General features: G+C 61.5%; 1 protein-coding gene across 1 annotated transcript in view; it reads right to left on the bottom strand.

Moving 5' to 3' along the window:
* Positions 1 to 161: 161 nt before the first annotated feature.
* LOC117011555 (ryanodine receptor 1-like) overlaps positions 162 to 19,440 on the bottom strand; it is a gene marked incomplete at its 3' end in the record, with an annotated part of 126,799 nt that continues 107,520 nt past the window's right edge. Inside the window, 18 exon segments of the mRNA XM_033086980.1 lie at positions 162 to 179; positions 1,319 to 1,392; positions 2,555 to 2,631; positions 3,736 to 3,815; positions 4,894 to 4,993; positions 5,315 to 5,395; positions 5,907 to 5,958; positions 7,849 to 7,955; positions 9,902 to 9,998; positions 11,368 to 11,480; positions 12,163 to 12,297; positions 12,374 to 12,433; positions 12,550 to 12,720; positions 13,972 to 13,986; positions 15,236 to 15,328; positions 15,425 to 15,512; positions 17,419 to 17,659; positions 18,990 to 19,304. Of these exon segments, the coding sequence (XP_032942871.1) occupies positions 162 to 179; positions 1,319 to 1,392; positions 2,555 to 2,631; positions 3,736 to 3,815; positions 4,894 to 4,993; positions 5,315 to 5,395; positions 5,907 to 5,958; positions 7,849 to 7,955; positions 9,902 to 9,998; positions 11,368 to 11,480; positions 12,163 to 12,297; positions 12,374 to 12,433; positions 12,550 to 12,720; positions 13,972 to 13,986; positions 15,236 to 15,328; positions 15,425 to 15,512; positions 17,419 to 17,659; positions 18,990 to 19,304 (1,917 nt within the window).

The following is a 19,440-nucleotide window of genomic DNA, read 5'->3' on the forward strand; positions in this document are numbered from 1 at the left end:
TATAGCCCCCCCAGACCCCAGAGCTGACCCTACAGCCCCTATAGCCCCCCCAGACCCCAGAGCTGACCCTACAGCCCCTATGGCCCCCCCAGACCCCAGAGCTGACCCCAAAGCTGACCCCAGAGCTGACCCTATAACCCCTATAGTCTCCCCATATTTACCGTTCTCCCGGCTGATGACTGCCAGCGGAGCCGGGGGGAGAGAAGAGACAGTGAGCGGGGTTTGGGGTTTGGGGGGGTTAGGGGATTTGGGGTTTGGGGGATTTGGGGGTCCAGGAGGGGAACTGGGAGTCCAGGAGAGATTTAGGGTTTGGGGGATTTAGGATTTGGGGGGGGCACAACAAACAGAGGTGGGTATTATGGGGAGGGGAGCAAAATTTTGGGAAGGGCATTAGGGGCAGTATTTGGGGTTTGGAGTGCATTAGGGGCAGAGTTTGGGGTGCATTAGGGCAGGATTTAGGGTTGGGGGGCATTAGGGGCAGAGTTTGGGGGGCATTAGGGGTGCAGGATCATTAACTTTTGGGGTGCATTAGGGCAGGATTTGGGGTGCATTAGGGCAGGATTTGGGGTTTGGAGTGCATTAGGGGCAGAGTTTGGGGGGCATTAGGGCAGGATTTGGGATTTTGGGGGGCATTAGGGCAGAGTTTGGGGTGCATTAGGGGTGGGGGGATCATTAACTTTTGGGGTGCATTAGGGTAGGATTTGGGGTTTTTGGGGTGCATTAGGGCAGGATTTGGGGTGCATTAGGTTCAGGATTTGGGATTTTGGGGGGCATTAGGGGCAGGATTTGGGGTTTTGGGGTGCATTAGGTTCAGGATTTGGGGTGCATTAGGGGCAGAGTTTGGGATGCATTAGGTTCAGGATTTGGGTTTTTGGGGTGCATTAGGGCAGGATTTGGGGGGCATTAGGTTCAGGATTTGGGATTTTGGGGTGCATTAGGGCAGGATTTGGGGTTTTGGGGGGCATTAGGGCAGGATTTGAGGTTTTGGGGTGCATTAGGGGCAGGATTTGGGGTGCATTAAGGGCAAAGTTTGGGGTGCATTAGGGGTGGGGAATCATTAACTTTTGGGGTGCATTAGGGGCAGGATTTGGGGTGCATTAGGATCAGGATTTGGGGTTTTTGGGGGGCATTAGGTTCAGGATTTGAGTTTTGGGGACATCAACTTTGGGGGCGCTCAGGCCCAGCAGCCACCTCCTCAGCAGGGCTCTGGGACAGTTTTGGGGTGCAGAACGAGCCCCTCCCTCCTCCCCCAGCCCCTTTTGGGGTCCCCCAGTCCCTTTTGGGGTCCCCCTGATGTTTTGGGGTCCCCCAGACTCACTGGTCCCCTCCTCGGTGACCATGCCCAGCCCCTCGGCCTTGTTCTGCCGCTCGAACGCGTTCAGGTCCAGCACGCTGCGGGAGGGGAAAGGGGACCCCAAAATCATCAATGGGGACCCTAAAACATCAATGGGGACCCCAAAATCATCAATGGGGACCCCAAAATCATCAATGGGGACCCCAAAACATCAATGGGGAACCCAAAACATCAGGGGGGACACCAAAACATCAATGGGGACCCAAAATCATCATTGGGGACCCCAAAATCATCAATGGGGACCCCAAAACCCCTCAGGGGGGAACCCAAAACATCAGGGGGACCCCAAAACATCAATGGGGAACCCAAATCATCAATGGGGACCCCAAAACATCAATGGGGACCCCAAATCATCAATGGGGACCCCAAAATCAGCAATGGGGAACCCAAATCATCAATGGGGATCCCAAAATCATCAATGGGGACCCCAAAACATCAGGGGGGACCCCAAAATATCAGGGGATTCAAAATAATCAATGGGGACCTCAAAATCATCAATGGGGACCCCAAAATATCAATGGGGACCCCAAATCATCAATGGGGACCCAAAATCATCAATGGGGACCCCAAAATCATCAATGGGGACCCCAAAATCTTCAATGGGAACCCCAATGGTGGCACAGGGACCCCAAAATCCTCACAGGGTGGCCCCAATTCCCATTGGGGGATCCTAAAATCCTCCAGGGAGACCCCAAAATTGTCAGGGGGGGACCCCAAAACCTTCAGGGGGGACCCCAAACCCCTCAGGGGGCTCCAATTCCCACTGGGGGACCCCAAAACCCCTCGGGGGGGACCCCAAAACCCTCTGGGGGGATCCCAAACCCCTCAGGGGGACCCCAAAATCTTCAGGGCGGACCCCAAACCCTCATAGGGAACCCCAATGGTGGCACAGGGACCCAAAAATCCTCACGGGGTGACCCCAAAACCCTCACGGGGGAGGACCCCAGACCCCTCAGGGCACCCCAAACCCCTCAGGGGACCCCAAAACCACTCGGGGGGGAACCCAGTGGGGGCACAGGGACCCCAGACCCCTCAGAGGGATCCCAAAATCCTCGGGGGGGGATCCCAGACCCCTCAGGGGACCCCAATTCCCACTGGAGGACCCCAAATTCCCACAGGGGGTGACCCCAAATCCCTCAGGGGGGACCCCAGACCCCTCAGTGCCCCCCAATTCCCCCCCAAATCCCGCCCCCCCCTCACCTGCAGGTTTGCATCAGCGCCTGCACGCTCTGGAAGAATCCGACCTCGCGCTTGGACTTGAGGTACTCGAGCATTTTCTGTGGGGAAACTGGGGATACTGGGGGAACTGGGAGGGACTGGGGGGGACTGGGAGGGAGCTAGGGGGGACTGAGGGGGAGTGGGGGGGACTGGGGAGGGACTGGGGGGGGACTGGGGGGGGACTGGGAATAAACTGGGATGGACTGGGAGGGACTGGGATGGACTGGGGGACAGGGGGGGAGTGGGAGGGACTGGGAGGGACACTGGGGGGGGGGACTGGGAGGGAATTGGGAGGGAGTGGGGGATACTGGGAGGGACTGGGGGGGAGTGGAGGGGACTGGGGGGGACTGGGGAGGGACTGGGAGGGACTGGGAGGGACTGGGGGGAAACTGGGGGGGCACTGGGGGGAAACTGGGGGGCACTGGGGGGACACTGGGGGACACTGGGGGATACTGGGGGATACTGGGGACACTGGGAGGATACTGGGGGCACACTGAGGGGACACTGGGAGGACACTGGGGGGACTGGGAGGGACTGGGAGGGACTGGGAGGGACTGGGGGGGACTGGGAGGGACTGGGGGGGACTGGGGGATACTGGGAGGACACTGGGGGATACTGGGAGGACACTGGGGGACACGGGGATACTGGGGGGACACTGGGAGGATACTGGGGGGACACTGGGAGGACACTGGGGATACTGGGGGACACTGGGAGGACAATGGGGGACACTGGGAGGATACTGGGGGATACTGGAGGACACTGGGGGATACTGGGTGACACTGGGACACACTGGGTGACACTGGGACACACTGGGGGACACTGGGACACACTGGGGACACTGGGAGGACACTGGGACACACTGGGGGGATACTGGGGATACTGGGGGCACACTGGGGGGACACTGGGACACACTGGGTGACACTGGGACACACTGGGACACACTGGGGGGACACTGGGGCACACTGGGATATACTGGGAGGACACTGGGGCACACTGGGACACACTGGGAGGACACTGGGGCACACTGGGGGGATACTGGGAGGACACTGGGGGATACTAGGGGATACTGGGGGATACTGGGAGGACACTGGGAGGACACTGGGAGGACACTGGGAGGACACTGGGGCACACTGGGATATACTGGGACACACTGGGGCCCTGACCTGCTGCACGTCCGCGTTGCCCCCGTTGAGGATGGAGATTCCCAACTTGAGGGTGGAGGAGACCATGGCTCCCCTCTCGCCTGGGGACAGAGGGGACAGCAGGGGTCACAGTGGGGTCACCCAGGGGTCACCCAGGGGTCACTCAGGGGTCACTCAGGGGTCACCCAGGGGTCACCCAGGGATCACTCAGGGGTCACTCAGGGGTCACTCAGGGGTTACTCAGGGGTCACTCAGGGGTCACTCAGGGGTTACTCAGGGGTCACTCAGGGGTCACTCAGGGGTCAAAGCAGAGGGGGACAGCGGGGTCACAGTGGGGTCACTCAAGGGTCACTCAATGGTCACTCAGGGGTCACTCAGGGGTTACTCAGGGGGACATTGGGGTCACTCAGGGGGGTCTTGGGTCACTCAGGGGTCACTCGGGGTCACAGTGGGGTCACTCAATGGTCACTCAGGGGTCACTCAGGGGTCACAGCGGGGACAGGAGGTCACTCAGGGGTCACTCAGGGGTTACTCAGGGGGACATTGGGGTCACTCGGGGGGTCTTGGGTCACTCAGGGGTCACTCAGGGGTCACAGCAGAGGGGGGACAGCGGGGTCACTCAGGGGTCACTCAGGGGGGTCTTGGGTCACTCAGGGGTCACTCAGGGGTGTCCCAGGGGTCTCTCAGGATCTCTCGAGGGTCTCTCACGGGTCTCTGGGGGTCTCTTAGGTTTTTTGGGGGTCCCAGGGGGTCTCTCAGGGTATTTTGGGGGGGGTCCCGGGGGTCTCTCAGGGTTTTTGGGGGGGTCCCGGGGGTCTCTCAGGGTATTTTGGGGGGGGGTCCCGGGGGTCTCTCAGGGTTTTTTGGGAAGTCCCGGGGATCTCTCAGGTGCTCTGGGGGTCGGGGGGTCACTCAGGGGTCACTCAGGAGGTCACTCAGGTGCTCTGGGGGTCTCTCAGGGTTTTTGGGGGGGTCCCGGGGGTCTCTCAGGGTTTTTGAGGGGGTCCCGGGGGTCTCAGGTGTTTTTGGGGGGGTCCCGGGGGTCTCTCAGGGTTTTTGGGGGGGGGTCCCGGGGGTCTCTCAGGGTATTTTGGGGGGAGTCCCGGGGGTCTCTCAGGGTATTTGGGGGAGGCCCGGGGGTCTCTCAGGGTATTTTGGGGGGGGTCCCGGGGGTCTCACCCTTGCAGGCGCTGATCATCTGCAGCACCATCTCGGCCGCCCCGCGCGTGTGCAGCCGGGCCTGCTGGGACAGCAGCTTCTGCTTCTCCATCTCCTTCTCCTGGGGGTAAACCAGGGGTCACAGAGGGGTCACAGGGGTCACAGAGGGGTCAGGGGGTCACTGAGGGGTCACAGAGGTCAGGGGGTCACAGGGGGGGTCACAGGGGTCAGAGGGTCACAGCAGCTTCTGCTTCTCCATCTCCTTCTCCTGGGGGTCACAGAGAGGTCAGGGGGGGTCATTGGGGTCACAGAGGGGTCACAGGGGTCACAGAGGGGTCACAGAGGGGTCAGGGGGGTCACAGGGGTCACAGAGGGGTCACAGAGGTCACAGAGGGGTCACAGGGGTCAGGGGGTCACTGGGGGGTTTCAGGGTCCCCCCAACCTCAAAGGAATCCTCGGCTTCTTCCTCCTCCTTCTCCTCTTCCTCCTTCTCCTCCTCCTCCCCCTCCTCGATGTGGCAGCTCTGGGGGAAGGGAATTTGGGGAGGGGTCCTCAAATTGGGGAACCCCCCCCCCAAACCAACCTGGGGGTCCCCAAAATTCCCTGGGAACCCCAAAATTCCCTGGGACCACCTCAAATCTTTGGGGACCCCCCCTCAAAATCCCCCCATCTCTGTTCCCCCTCAAACATCCCTGGGGGACCCCACCCCAATTTTGTGGATCCCACCCCAATTTTGGGGATCCCACCCCAATTTTGGGGACCCCACCCTAATTTTGGGGACCCCACCCCAATTTTGGAGACCCCACCCCAATTTTGGAGACCCCACCCCAATTTTGGCCCCTCCACCCCCAAAATTCCCTCAGGGACCCCCAATCCCTGAGCCCTCAACTCTTGGGGTCTCCCCCATTTTTGGGGTCCCCCCGTTTTTGGGTTCCCTCCCCGTTTTTGGGTTCCCCCCCGTTTTTGGGGTCCCCCCCCGTTTTTGGGGTCCCCCCCCGGTTTTTGGGGTCCCCCCCCGATTTTGGGGTGCCCACCTTGGCCATGATCCCGGCGTAGGCCATGTACAGGTGATCCTGCTCCAGGTGGCTGCGGGATTTTGGGGAGGGGGACACAGGTTGGGGAGGGGTCTGGGGGCACCCTGGACACCCCAAAAATGGAGCAGGGTACCCCAAAAAAGGGACCCAAGAACCCCAAAAAGGGACCCAGACCCCCAAAAAGGGACGAGGGTACCCCAAAAAGGAACCCAGAACCCCCAGAAAGGGTCCCAGACCCCCCAAAAAGGGGACCCAAACCCCCCCAAAACGACCCAGGAACCCCAAAAAGGGACCCAGGAACCCCAAAAAGGGACCCAGAAACCCCAAAAAAGGACCCAGACCCCACAAAGGGGATCCAGACCCCCAAAAATGGACCAGGGTACCCCAAAAATGGACCCAGGAACCCCCAGAAAGGGTCCCAGACCCCCAAAAAGGGGACTCAGGAACCCCTGGGGGATTGGGGCTCCCCCATCCTGAGGTGTCTTCCCAGTTTTGGGGTCTCTGTTGTGTTTTGAGGTCTCTGTGATTTTTGGGATCTCTGTGATTTTTGGGGTCTCTGATTTTTGGGGTCCCCCCGGATTTTGGGGTCCCAGTGTGATTTTTGGGGTCTCTCTCAGTGTGGTTTTTGGGGTCCCTGTTGTGATTTGGGGTCCCAGTGTGATTTGGGGGTCTCTCTCAGTGTGTTTTGGGGTCTCTCTCAGTGGGATTTTTGGGGTTCTCAGTGTGATTTTTGGGGTCTGTCTCAGTGTGATTTGGGGTCTCTCTCAGAGTGATTTTTGGGATCTGATTTTTGGGGTCCCCCTGGGATTTGGGGTCTCTCTCAGAGTGATTTTTGGGGTCTCTGATTTTTGGGGTCCCTGTTGTGATTTGGGGTCCTTGTTGTGTTTTGGGATCTCTGTGATTTTTGGGGTCCCAGTGTGATTTGGGGTCTCTCTCAGTGTGATTTGAGGTCTCTGATTTTTGGGGTCCCCCCGGGGTTCGAGGTTTCTCTCAGTGGGATTTGGGGTCTCTGTTGTGATTTGGGGTCTCTGATTTTTGGGGTCTCAGTGTGATTTTTGGGGTCCCAGTGATTTTGGGGCCCCCCCAGGGTTCTGGGGTCCCTGTTGTGTTTTGGGTTCTCAGTGTGATTTTTGGGGTCCCAGTGTGATTTGGGGTTCCTATTTTGTTTTGGGGTCCCCCTGGGGTTTTTGGGTGTCTCTGTGTGTTTTGGGGTCTCTGATTTTTGGGATCCCTGTTGTGATTTCGGGTCCCTGTTGTGTTTTGGGGTCTCTGTAATTTTGGGGTCCCTGTTTTGATTTGGGGTCCCTGTTGTGTTTTGGAGTCCCCCCGGGGTTCGGGGTCTCAGTGTGATTTTTGGGCTCTCTGTGATTTTGGGGTCCCTGTTGTGTTTTGGGGTCTCTGTAATTTTGGGGTCCCAGTGTGATTTGGGGTCTCTGATTTTTGGGGTCCCCTCGGGGTTTCGGGGTCTCTCTCAGTGGGATTTGGGATCTCTCTCAGTGGGATTTTTGGGCTCTCTGTGATTTTGGGGTCCCCCCGGGGTTTGGGGTCCCTGTTGTGTTTTGGGGTCTCTGTGATTTTTGGGGTCTCTCTCTGTGGGATTTGGGGTCTCTGATTTTTGGGGTCCCCCTGGGGTTTTGGGGTCTCTCTCAGTGTGATTTTTGGGGTTCCAGTGTGATTTTTGAGGTCCCTGTTGTGTTTTGGGGTCCCAGTGTGATTTGGGATCTCTGTGATTTTGGGGTCCCCTCGGGGTTTGGGGTCCCAGTGAGATTTGAGGTCTCTGATTTTTGGGGTCCCCTGTTGTTTTGGGGTCCCAGTGTGATTTTGGGGTCCCTGTTGTGTTTTGGGCTCTCTGTGATTTTGGGGTCTCTCTCAGTGTGATTTTTGGACTCTCTGTGATTTTGGGCTCTCTGATTTTTGGGTCCCCCCCGTGTTTTGGGGTCACCTCTGCTCGGTCAGGGCGGTGCGGCTGAAGTGCAGGATCAGCTGGTGCAGCGGGTCCGGCCGTGCCTCGGCCTCCTCCTCCTCCTCCTCCTCCTCCCGCCCCGACTTCTGGCCCCAGAAACCCCAAAAAACAAAAAAAACCAAAAAAAACCCCAAAAATGGGTCAGGGTGTCCCCAAACCCCAACTTCTGTCCCCAAAAAACCAAAAAAAACCAAAAAAAAAAAACCCCAAAAAACCCAAAAAATGGGACAGGGAGTGCCCAAACTCAGAGGGTGTCCCCAGACCTCCCAGGGATGTCCCCAAACCCCCCAGGAATGTCCCCAAACCCCCCAGGGATGTCCCCAAACCCTGGGGATGTCCCCAAACCCCAGGGATGTCCCCAAACCCCCCCAGGGATGTCCCCAAACCCCCAGGGATGTCCCCAAACCCCAGGGATGTCCCCAAACCCCCCAGGGATGTCCCCAAACCCCCTGGAGATGTCCCCAACCCCCAGGGATGTCCCCAAACCCTTGGAGATGTCCCCAAACCCCCTGGAGATGTCCCCAACCCCCAGGGATGTCCCCAAACCCTTGGAGATGTCCCCAAACCCCTGGAGATGTCCCCAAACCCTGTCCCTCACCGACAGGTCGTCGATCATTGGGATGTCCCCAAACCCCCTGGAGATGTCCCCAAACCCCCCGGATATGTCCCCAAACCCCAGAGATGTCCCCAAACCCCAGGGATGTCCCAAAACCCCAGGGATGTCCCCAAACCCTTGGGGGATGTCCCCAAACCCCCCAGGAGTGTCCCCAAACCCCAGGGATGTCCCCAAACCCCAGGGATGTCCCCAAGCCCGTCCCTCACCGACAGGTCATCAATCATTGGGATGTCCCCAAACCCCCCAGGGGTGTCCCCAAACCCCCTGAAGATGTCCCCAAACCCCCAAGGATGTCCCCAAACCCCCTGAAGATGTCCCCAAACCCCCAAGGATGTCCCCAAACCCCCCAGGGGTGTCCCCAAACCCCCCCAGGGATGTCCCCAAACCCCCAGGGATGTCCCCAAACCCCCAGGGATGTCCCCAAGCCCCCGGGGATGTCCCCAAACCCCCTGGAGATGTCCCCAAACCCTCCAGGGATGTCCCCAAACCCCCAGGAATGTCCCCAATCCCCAGAGATGTCCCCAAACCCCTGGAGATGTCCCCAAACCCCCCAGGGATGTCCCCAAGCCCCCGGGGATGTCCCCAAACCCCCTGCAGATGTCCCCAAACCCCAGAGATGTCCCCAAACCCTTGGGGGATGTCCCCAAACCCCAGAGATGTCCCCAAACCCCCCAGGGATGTCCCCAACCCCCTGGAAATGTCCCCAAGTCCGTCCCTCACCGACAGGTCATCGATCATTGGGATGTCCCCAAACCCCCCAGGGATGTCCCCAAACCCCCCAGAGATGTCCCCAAGCCCCAGGGATGTCCCCAAGCCCGTCCCTCACCGACAGGTCGTCGATCATTGGGATGTCCCCAAACCCTCAGGGATGTCCCCAAACCCCCCAGAGATGTCCCCAACCCCCCCCAAGGTGTCCCCAAACCCCAGGGATGTCCCCAAGCCCGTCCCTCACCGACAGGTCGTCGATCATTGGGATGTCTCCAAACCCCAGAGATGTCCCCAAGCCCCAGGGATGTCCCCAAACCCCCTGGAGATGTCCCCAACCCCCTGGAGATGTCCCCAAACCCCCAGGAATGTCCCCAAACCCACAGGGGTGTCCCCAAGCCCCAGGAATGTCCCCAAACCCCAGGGATGTCCCCAAACCCCAGGAATGTCCCCAAACCCCAGGGATGTCCCCAAACCCCTCCAGGGATGTCCCCAACCCCCAGGAATGTCCCCAAACCCCTGGAGATGTCCCCAACCCCCAGGGATGTCCCCAAACCCCCAGGAATGTCCCCAAACCCCAGGGATGTCCCCAAACCCCTGGAAATGTCCCCAAGCCCGTCCCTCACCGACAGGTCATCGATCATTGGGATGTCCCCAACCCCCCCAGGATGTCCCCAAACCCTCAGGAATGTCCCCAAGCCTGTCCCTCACCGACAGGTCGTCGATCATCCGGTCCTCGAAGGGCGGCTGCTCCCGGCCCAGCCACGAGAGCCGGTACGACTCCAGGAACATGTTACAGGCCCGGTGCCTGGGGACAGGGGTGTCACCCGGGGTCACTGGGGTCACCTGGGGTCACCTGAGCACACCTGAACCTCACCTGAGCTCATCTGGGGTCACCTGGGGTCACCTGAGCACACCTGGGCACACCTGAGCTCACCTGGGCTCACCCGGGAACGTTACAGGCCCGGTGCCTGGGGACAGGGGTGTCACCCGGGGTCACCTGGGGTCACTGGGGTCAGCTGGGGTCACCTGAGCACACCTGAACCTCACCTGAGCTCATCTGGGGTCACCTGGGGTCACCTGAGCACACCTGGGGTCATCTGAACCTCACCTGGGGTCACCCAGGGTCACCTAGGGTCACCTGGGGTCACCTGAGCTCACCCAGGAATGTTACAGGCCCGGTGCCTGGGGACAGGTGGGTCACCTGGGGTCACTGGGGTCACCTGGGGTCACCTGGGGTCAATGGGGTCACCTGGGGTCATCTGAACCTCACCTGGGCACACCTGAGCTCACCTGAGCTCACCCAGGAACGTTACAGGCCCGGTGCCTGGGGACAGGGGTGTCACCTGGGGTCACTGGGGTCACCTGGGGTCACCTGAGCACACCTGAACCTCACCTGAGCTCATCTGGGGTCACCTGGGGTCACCTGAGCACACCTGGGGTCACCTGAGATCACCTGGGGTCACCTGGGGTCACCTGGGGTTACCTGGGCACACCTGGGGTCACCTGGGGTCACCTGAACCTCAGTTGGGGTCACCTGGGGTCACCTGGGGTCACCTGAGCACACCTGGGTTCACCTGGGCTCACCCAGGAACACGTTACAGGCCCGGTGCCTGGGGACAGGGGTGTCACCTGGGGTCACTGGGGTCAGCTGGGCACACCTGAACCTCACCTGGGGTCACCTGGGGTCACTGGGGTCATCTGAACCTCACCTGGGGTCACCTGAACCTCACTTAGGGTCACCTGGGGTCACCTGAGATCACCTGGGGTCACCTGAGCTCACCCAGGAACGTTACAGGCCCGGTGCCTGGGGACAGGGGTGTCACCTGGGGTCACCTGGGGTCACCTGAACCTCACCTGGAGTCACCTGGGGTCACCTGGGGTCACCCGGGGTCACCTGGGCACACCTGAGATCACCTGAACTCACCCAGGAATGTTACAGGCCCGGTGCCTGGGGACAGGGGTGTCACCTGGGGTCACCTGAGCACATTTGAACCTCACCTGAGGTCACCTGAGCTCACCTGGGCTCACCCAGGAACACGTTACAGGCCCGGTGCCTGGGGACAGGTGTGTCACCTGGGGTCACCTGTGCTAACCTGAGCTCACCTGGGGTCACTTGTGTCCACCCCCAGTCCCTCCCAGTCCCTCCCAGTCCCCCCCAGTGCCCCCAGTCCCACCTGGGCAGGTTGTACAGCGGCGTCATCCTGAAGCAGGCGACGACGGCGCGGCGCCGCTGCTTGGACAGGAGCTTGTGCCACACGGCCTTCTTGGACTTGTAGGGGTGCTCTGTCTGTGGGGACACCTGGGGGTCACCTGGGCACACCTGGGCACACCTGGGCACCCCTGAACCCCACCTGGGCACCCCCAAACTCACCTGGGCACACCTGGGCACCCCCAAACCCACCTGAGACCCCCAGAGCACCCAAAGTGCCACACGACCTTCTTGGACTTGTAGGGGTGTTCTGTCTGTGGGGGCACCTGGGGGTCACCTGGGCACACCTGGGGGTCACCTGGGCACACCTGGGCACACCTGGGCACACCTGGGCACACCTGAACCTCACCTGGGCACCCCCAAACCCACCTGGGCACACCTGAACCTCACCTGAGAGCCCCAGAGCCCCCAAAGTGCCACACGGCCTTCTTGGACTTGTAGGGGTGCTCGGTCTGTGGGGGCACCTGGGGGTCACCTGGGCACACCTGGGGGTCGCCTGGGCACACCTGGGGGTCACCTGGGCACCCCCAAACCCACCTGGGCACCCCCAAACCCACCTGAGACCCCCAGAGCACCCAAAGTGCCACACGGTCTTCTTGGACTTGTAGGGGTGCTCTGTCTGTAGGGACACCTGGGGGTCACCTGGGCACACCTGGGCACCCCTGAACCTCACCTGGGCACACCTGGGCACACCTGGGGGTCACCTGGGCACCCCCGACCCCCCCTTGGGCACACCCAGACCCCCCAGCCCCCCCCAGACCTGCTCCAGGTGATACAGCACGGCCGACACCTCCTGCACGCGGCGCACGACCTGCTCGGGGCTGGCAGGGTCCTCGTCCCGGCCGGCCTGGCGCACCAGGGCCATCTGCCAGCGGGCACTGCCCGTGTTCTCCACCTGGGGACAGCATTGGGGACATTGGGGACATCATTGGGGACACCACTGGGGCCATCTGCCAGCGGTGCCAGCTCACCTTGTCCTGCAGGTGCAGGTTGTTGTGCAGGAACTCCCGAACCTCCTCGTCCGTGTCCTTCTGCAGTGGGGGGACACAGGGGACACCTCAGGGGACACCCAGGGGACACAGGGGACACCTCAGGGGACACCCAGGGGACACCTCAGGGGACACCCCAGGCTGTCCTGGTCACCCACCAGGGCGTAGCGGCCCTTGGCCAGCGCGATCAGCTCCTGGTCGGCGGGCGAGCACATGTTGAGGCCGATGGGCAGCATCTTCTTCAGCGTGGCCACGATGAGCGAGGTGTGCACGGAGTAACGATCGCCCCGGCGGCGCTTCTTGGAGCGCTCCTGCTCCGAGCCGGCACCCTGGGGACATGGGGACATGGGGACAGTGTCACAGGGACACAGGGACACAGGGACAGGGACACAGGGACACGGGGACACAGGGACACGATGAGCGAGGTGTGCACCGAGTAACGATCGCCCCGGCGGCGCTTCTTGGAGCGCTCCTGCTCCGAGCCGGCACCCTGGGGACATGAGGACAGTGTCACAGAGTCACAGGGACGTGGGGACATTGTCACAGGGTCACAGGGACACAGGGACAGGGACACAGGGACACGATGAGCGAGGTGTGCACCGAGTAACGATCGCCCCGGCGGCGCTTCTTGGAGCGCTCCTGCTCCGAGCCGGCACCCTGGGGACATGGGGACATTGTCACAGGGACACAGGGACAGGGACACGGGGACAGCTCCTGCTCCGAGCCGGCGCCCTGGGGACAGGGACAGGGACATGGGGACAGGGTCACAGGGACAGCAGGGACAGCTCCTGCTCCAAGCTGGTGCCCTTGGGACGTGGGGACATTGTCACAGGATCACAGGGACATGGGGACATTGTCACAGGGACAGCTCCTGCTCCGAGCCGGCACCCTGGGGACAGGGACATGTGGACACAGGGACAGGGTCACAGGGTCAGGGACACCGGGACAGGGTCACGGGGACAGCAGGGACATTGTCACAGGAACAGGGACAGCAGGGACAGCAGGGACAGGGTCACATGGACAGGGACAGCTCCTGCTCCGAGCCGGCACCCTGGGGACACGGGAACATTGTCACAGGGACACGGGGACAGCTCTTGCTCTGAGCCAGTGCCCTGGGGACTTGGGGACAGGGGGACATGGGGACACTGGGACACTGTCACAGGAACAGGGACACAGGGACAGGGACACGGGGACAGCAGGGACATTGTCACAGGGACACAGGGACATGGGGACATTGTCACAGGGACAGGGACAGCTCCTGCTCCGAGCCGGTGCCCTGGGGACAGGGACATGGGGACACGGGGACATTGTCACAGGAACAGGGACACAGGGACATGGGGACATTGTCACAGGGACAGGGACACAGGGACATGGGGACACAGGGACACAGGGACAGGGACATGGGGACACTGGGACATTGTCACCGGAACAGGGACAGGGACATGGGGACACAGGGACATTGTCACAGGAACAGGGTCACAGGGACAGCAAGGACATTGTCACAGGAACAGGGACATGGGGACATTGTCGCAGGGACCCAGGGACAGTCCCCGCCCCCTCCCCGCCCCCTCCCCGCTAACCTGCGCGTCTCCAGACTGGGAGCAGCACCCGCAGCCGAGGGGAGAGAAGAGACAGAGTTAGGGACAGGGGGACACCGTTAGGGACACGGGGACAGCGCTGGGGACACCGCTGGGGACAGAGGGACATCGCTGGGGACAGCATTAGGGACATGAGGACATCGCTGGGGACATGGGGTGGGATTTTAGGGGTGAGTTAGGGATCCCAGGTAAAGATTTTGGGGTGAGTTAGGGGTCCCAGGTTGGATTTGGGGGGAATTTAGGGTCTCAACTTGGATTTTGGGGTGAATTTGGGGTCCCAGGTTTGGGTTTTGGGATGATTTAGGGGTCTCAGGTGAGGATTTGGGGTGAATTAGGGGTCCCAGGTTGGATTTTGGGGTGAATTAGGTGAGGATTTGGGGTGAATTAGGGGTCCCAGGTTGGATTTTGGGATGAATTAGGGGTCTCAGGTTGGATTTTGGGGTGAATTAGGGATCCCAGGTGAGGATTTGGGGTCTCAGGTGAGGATTTGGGGTGAATTAGGGGTCCAGGTTGGATTTTGGGGTCCCAGGTTGGATTTTGGGGTGAATTAGGGGTCCAGGTTGGATTTTGGGGTGAATTACGGGTTCCAGGTGAAGATTTGGGGTGAATTAGGGGGCTCAGGTGGATTTTGGGGTGAATTAGGGGTCCCAGGATGGATTTTGGGGTGAATTAGGGGTCCAGGTGAAGATTTGGGGTGAATTAGGGGTCTCAGGTTGGATTTTGGGGTGAGTTAGGGGTCCCAGGTTGGATTTTGGGGTGAATTAGGGGTCCTAGGTGAGGATTTTGGGGTGAATTAGGGGTTCCAGGATGAATTTTGGGGTGAATTAGGGGTCCAGGTTGGATTTTGGGGTGAATTAGGGGTCCAGGTTGGATTTGGGGGTGAATTAGGGATCCCAGGTGAAGATTTGGGGTGAATTAGGGGTCTCAGGTGAGGGTTTGGGGTGAATTAGGGGTCTCAGGTGAGGATTTTGGGGTGAATTAGGGGTTCCAGGTTGGATTTTGGGGTCCCAGGTTGGATTTTGGGGTGAATTAGGGGTCTCAGGTGAGGGTTTGGGGTGAGTTAGGGGTCTAGGTTGGATTTTGGGGTCCCAGGATGGATTTTGGGATGAATTAGGGATCCCAGGATGGATTTTGGGGTTGTCTGGGACAGAGCCCGGGGGGTTTGGGGCGCTCTGGGGTCACAGGCGGTGCCAGGCAGGGGGGGTGGTGGTGACAATTTGGGGTCCCCCCACCCCCCAAACCCCACCTTGGCCATCTTGCTCTTGCTGTCGGCCGTCAGGAAGGACATGTTGTTGATCTCGTTCTGCACCACGAAATTCTGCTCCTCACGCTTGAAATTCTGGGGGGGGGACACGAAAAGGGGGTGAGGGACCCCCAAAAATCCCCCTGGGACCCCCAAAAATCCCCCAGGGACCCCCCTGGGACCCCCACTCACGTGGGACTTGGACCAGTAGATGAAAACCTCGCCCACCATGCGGAAAAGCTCCTCGGCGTCCTCGTTGGGCTCCGTCAGCCACTTGGCCCTGGGGGGACACCGGGGACACCGCTGGGTCACCACGTACATGGCCACCATGACTGGATCCCCATGGCCACCACTGAGCCCCTGTGGCCACCACAGCTGGGTCCCCATGGCCACCACTGAGTCCCTGTGGCCACCACTGAGTCCCCATGGCCACCACTGGGTCACCACCCCCACGACCACCATGGTTGGGTCCCCACGGCCACCATTAATGAGTCCCCATGGCCACCATGGCTGGGTCCCCATGGCCACCACTGAGTCCCCATGGTCACCATGGTTGGGTCCCCATGGCCACCACTGAGTCCCCATGGCCACCACTGAGTCCCCATGGTCACCATGACTGGGTCCCCATGGCCACCACTGAGTCCCCATGGCCACCACTGAGTCCCCATGGTCACCATGACTGGGTCCCCATGGTCACCACTGAGTCCCCATGACCACCACGGCTGGGTCCCCACGGCCACCATTAATGAGTCCCCAGGGCCACCATGGTTGAGTCCCCATGGCCACCACTGAGTCCTTGTGGCCACCATGGTTGAGTCCCCATGGCCACCACTGAGTCCCCATGGCCACCATGGCTGAGTCCCCATGGCCACCATTAATGAGTCCCCACGACCACCATGGTTGGGTCCCCAGGGTCATCATGGCTGGGTCCTCATGGCCACCACTGAGTCCCCATGGTCACCACTGTGTCCCTGTGGCCACCATGGCTGGGTCCCCATGGCCAACATTAATGAGTCCCCAGGGTTTGGTGCCGGTGGCCACTGTGACTTTGTCCCTAAGCCCCCCTGGTGTCCCCAAGGCCACCTTGGTGATGTCCCCAAATCCCCAATGTCCCAAATCCCCAATTTCCCCGATCCCCAATGTCCCCAATCCCTGCTGTCCCCAATCCCTGATGTCCCCAGTCCCCCCCGGTGTCCCCAATCCCCAATGTTCCCAATGTCCCCAATGTCCCTGGTGTCCCCAATGTCCCCAATGTCCCCACTGTCCCCGTCTCACCGGCTGTTGTCCACGTAGCGAATGAGCAGCGGGTACAGCGCGTACAGGTCGGGTACAGCCCCGGTGTCCCCAATCCCTGGTGTCCCCAAATCCCCAATGTCCCCAATGTCCCCAATGTCCCCAATGTCCCTGGTGTCCCCAATGTCCCCGCTGTCCCAGTCTCACCGGCTGTTGTCCACGTAGCGGATGAGCAGCGGGTACAGCGCGTACAGGTCGCGGCACAACCCCAGTGTCCCCAATGTCCCCAATGTCCCCAATGTCCCTGCTGTCCCCAGTGTCCCCAGTGTCCCCAATGTCCCCAATGTCCCCAGTGTGCCCAATGTCCCCAATGTCCCCAATGTCCCCAATGTCCCCGTCTCACTGGCTGTTGTCCACGTAGCGGATCAGCAGCGGGTACAGCGCGTACAGGTAGCGACACAGCCCCAATGTCCCCAGTCCCTGCTGTCCCCAGTGTCCCCAATGTCCCCAATGTCCCCACTGTCCCCAGTGTCCCCGTCTCACCGGCTGTTGTCCACGTAGCGGATGAGCAGCGGGTACAGCGCGTACAGGTCGTGGCACAGCCCCAGTGTCCCCAGTCGCTGCTGTCCCCAGTGTCCCCAATGTCCCCAGTGTCCCCAATGTCCCAATGTCCCTGTCTCACCGGCTGTTGTCCACGTAGCGGATCAGCAGCGGGTACAGCGCATACAGGTCGCGGTACAGCACCGGTGTCCCCAATCCCTGATGTCCCCAATGTCCCCAATGTCCCTGCTGTCCCCAGTGTCCCCGTCTCACCGGCTGTTGTCCACGTAGCGGATGAGCAGCGGGTACAGCGCGTACAGGTCGCAGCACAGCCCCGGTGTCCCCAATCCCTGGTGTCCCCAGTGTCCCCAATGTCCCCAATGTCCCTGCTGTCCCCAGTGTCCCCGTCTCACCGGCTGTTGTCCACGTAGCGGATGAGCAGCGGGTACAGCGCGTACAGGTCGCGGCACAGCACCGAGAACTCGTCGCGGATCAGCAGCTCGGCGTCCTCGCCCTCGGCCTTGCCCTCGAGCCGCAGCTGCTCCTCCTCGGCCACCACCTTCCCCGCGCGCTTGCGCAGCCGCCCCAGCGTGGGGATGAAGTGCGAGCGCAGCAGCTCGGGCCGGGCCTTGCTGACGATGGGCTGGGCAAACACTGCGGGCAACGGGGATGGGGAGTGGGCAACGGGACCACCAGGAGCACCCTGGGCCACCACAACAGCTCTGGGGCCACCAGAACAGCCCTGGGACCACGCTGGCCCAGCTCGGATTGGGCCTTGCTGGCGATGGGCTGGGTGAACACTGCGGGCAACGGGACTGGGGAGTGGGCAACGGGGCCGGGGAGTGGGCAACGGGATCACCCTGGGCCACCACAACATCCCTGGGACCATCTGGGCTACCAGAACCTTCCTGGGACCACCCTGGGTCAGCTCAGGCCGGGCCTTGCTGACGATGGGCTGGGCAAACACTGTGGGCAACGGGGACGGGGAGTGGGCAATGCGACGACCAGGATCACCCTGGGCCACCAAAACATCCCTGGGACCACCAAAACAGCCCTGGGACCACCTGAGCCACCAGAACAAGCCTGGGCCAGCTCGGGCCGGGCCTTGCTGACGATGGGCTGGGCGAACACTGCGGGCAACGGGGATGGGGAGTGGGCAACGGGACCACCAGGATCACCCTGGGCCACCACAACAGCTCTGGGGCCACCAGAACCTCCCTGGGACCACCCTGGGCCAGCTCGGGCCGGGCCTTGCTGACGATGGGCTGGGCAAACACTGCGGGCAACGGGACGGGGAGTGGGCAACGGGGATGGGGAGTGGGTAACGGGACTGGGGAGTGGACAATGGGACTGGGGAGTGGGATCACCCTGGGCCAGCAAAACATCCCTGTGACCACCTGGGCCACCAGAACCTCCCTGGGCCACCAAAACAGCGCTGGGGCCACCAGAACAGCTGCGGGACCACCCTGGGCCAGCTCGGGCCGGGCCTTGCTGACGATGGGCTGGGCAAACACTGGGGGCAACGGGGATGGGGAGTGGGCAACGGGACCACCAGGATCACCCTGGGCCACCAGAACCTCCCTGGGCCACCAGAACCACCCTGTGACCACCAAACCACCCCCAGGGCCACCAGAACCATCCTGTGACCACTGACTGAACTGCCCCAGGGCTACCAGACCCATCCTGTGACCACCAACCCTCCCAGAGCCACCTGCCCCATCCTGTGACCACCAAACCCCCCCCAGGGCCACCTGTCCAATCCTGTGACCACCAAACCCCCCCCCAGGGCCACCAGAACCATCCTGTGACCACCAAACCCCACCACGGCCAGCAGAACCATCCTGAGACCACCAACCCCCCCCCAGGGCCACCAGACCCATCCTGTGACCACCAAACCCCGCCCAGGGCCACCAGACCCATCCTGTGACCACCAAACCCCACCCAAGGCCACCAGAACCATCCTGTGGCCACCAGCCCCGCTCACCCGCCAGCCTCTTCATCCAGGAGGCCTCGTCGATGCCCAGGTTGTTGACCACGATGCGCAGGATGTGGCCCAGCAGCGCGTTGAGGTGCTGGCCCGTCACCTCGGTGGCCCAGGGGCCCTGGGGGGCGGCGTCGGGGCCGCGCTCCCACCAGCGGGGCAGGTAGTGGCACAGCATGGGCAGCGTCACCTCGATGACGTGCGGCATCTCCGTGTAGCGCGCGCCCGACTCCGCCAGGCCCCCGATGTCACCCATGAGGCGCTCGAGGGACGGCAGGTCCGGGCACAGCTCCTCGACGCGGGAGGGCAGGCCCAGAACTGGGGACAGAGAGGGGACACAGGTGACACAGGGGACACTGCCAGGTCTGGGCACAGCTCCTTGACGCGGGAGGGCAGGCCCAGCACTGGGGACAGAGAGGGGACACAGGTGTGACACAGGGGACACTGCCAGGTC

The sequence above is a fragment of the Catharus ustulatus genome, unplaced genomic scaffold (genome assembly GCF_009819885.2).
Source record: "Catharus ustulatus isolate bCatUst1 unplaced genomic scaffold, bCatUst1.pri.v2 scaffold_89_arrow_ctg1, whole genome shotgun sequence".
NCBI classification, from domain to species: Eukaryota; Metazoa; Chordata; class Aves; order Passeriformes; family Turdidae; genus Catharus; species Catharus ustulatus.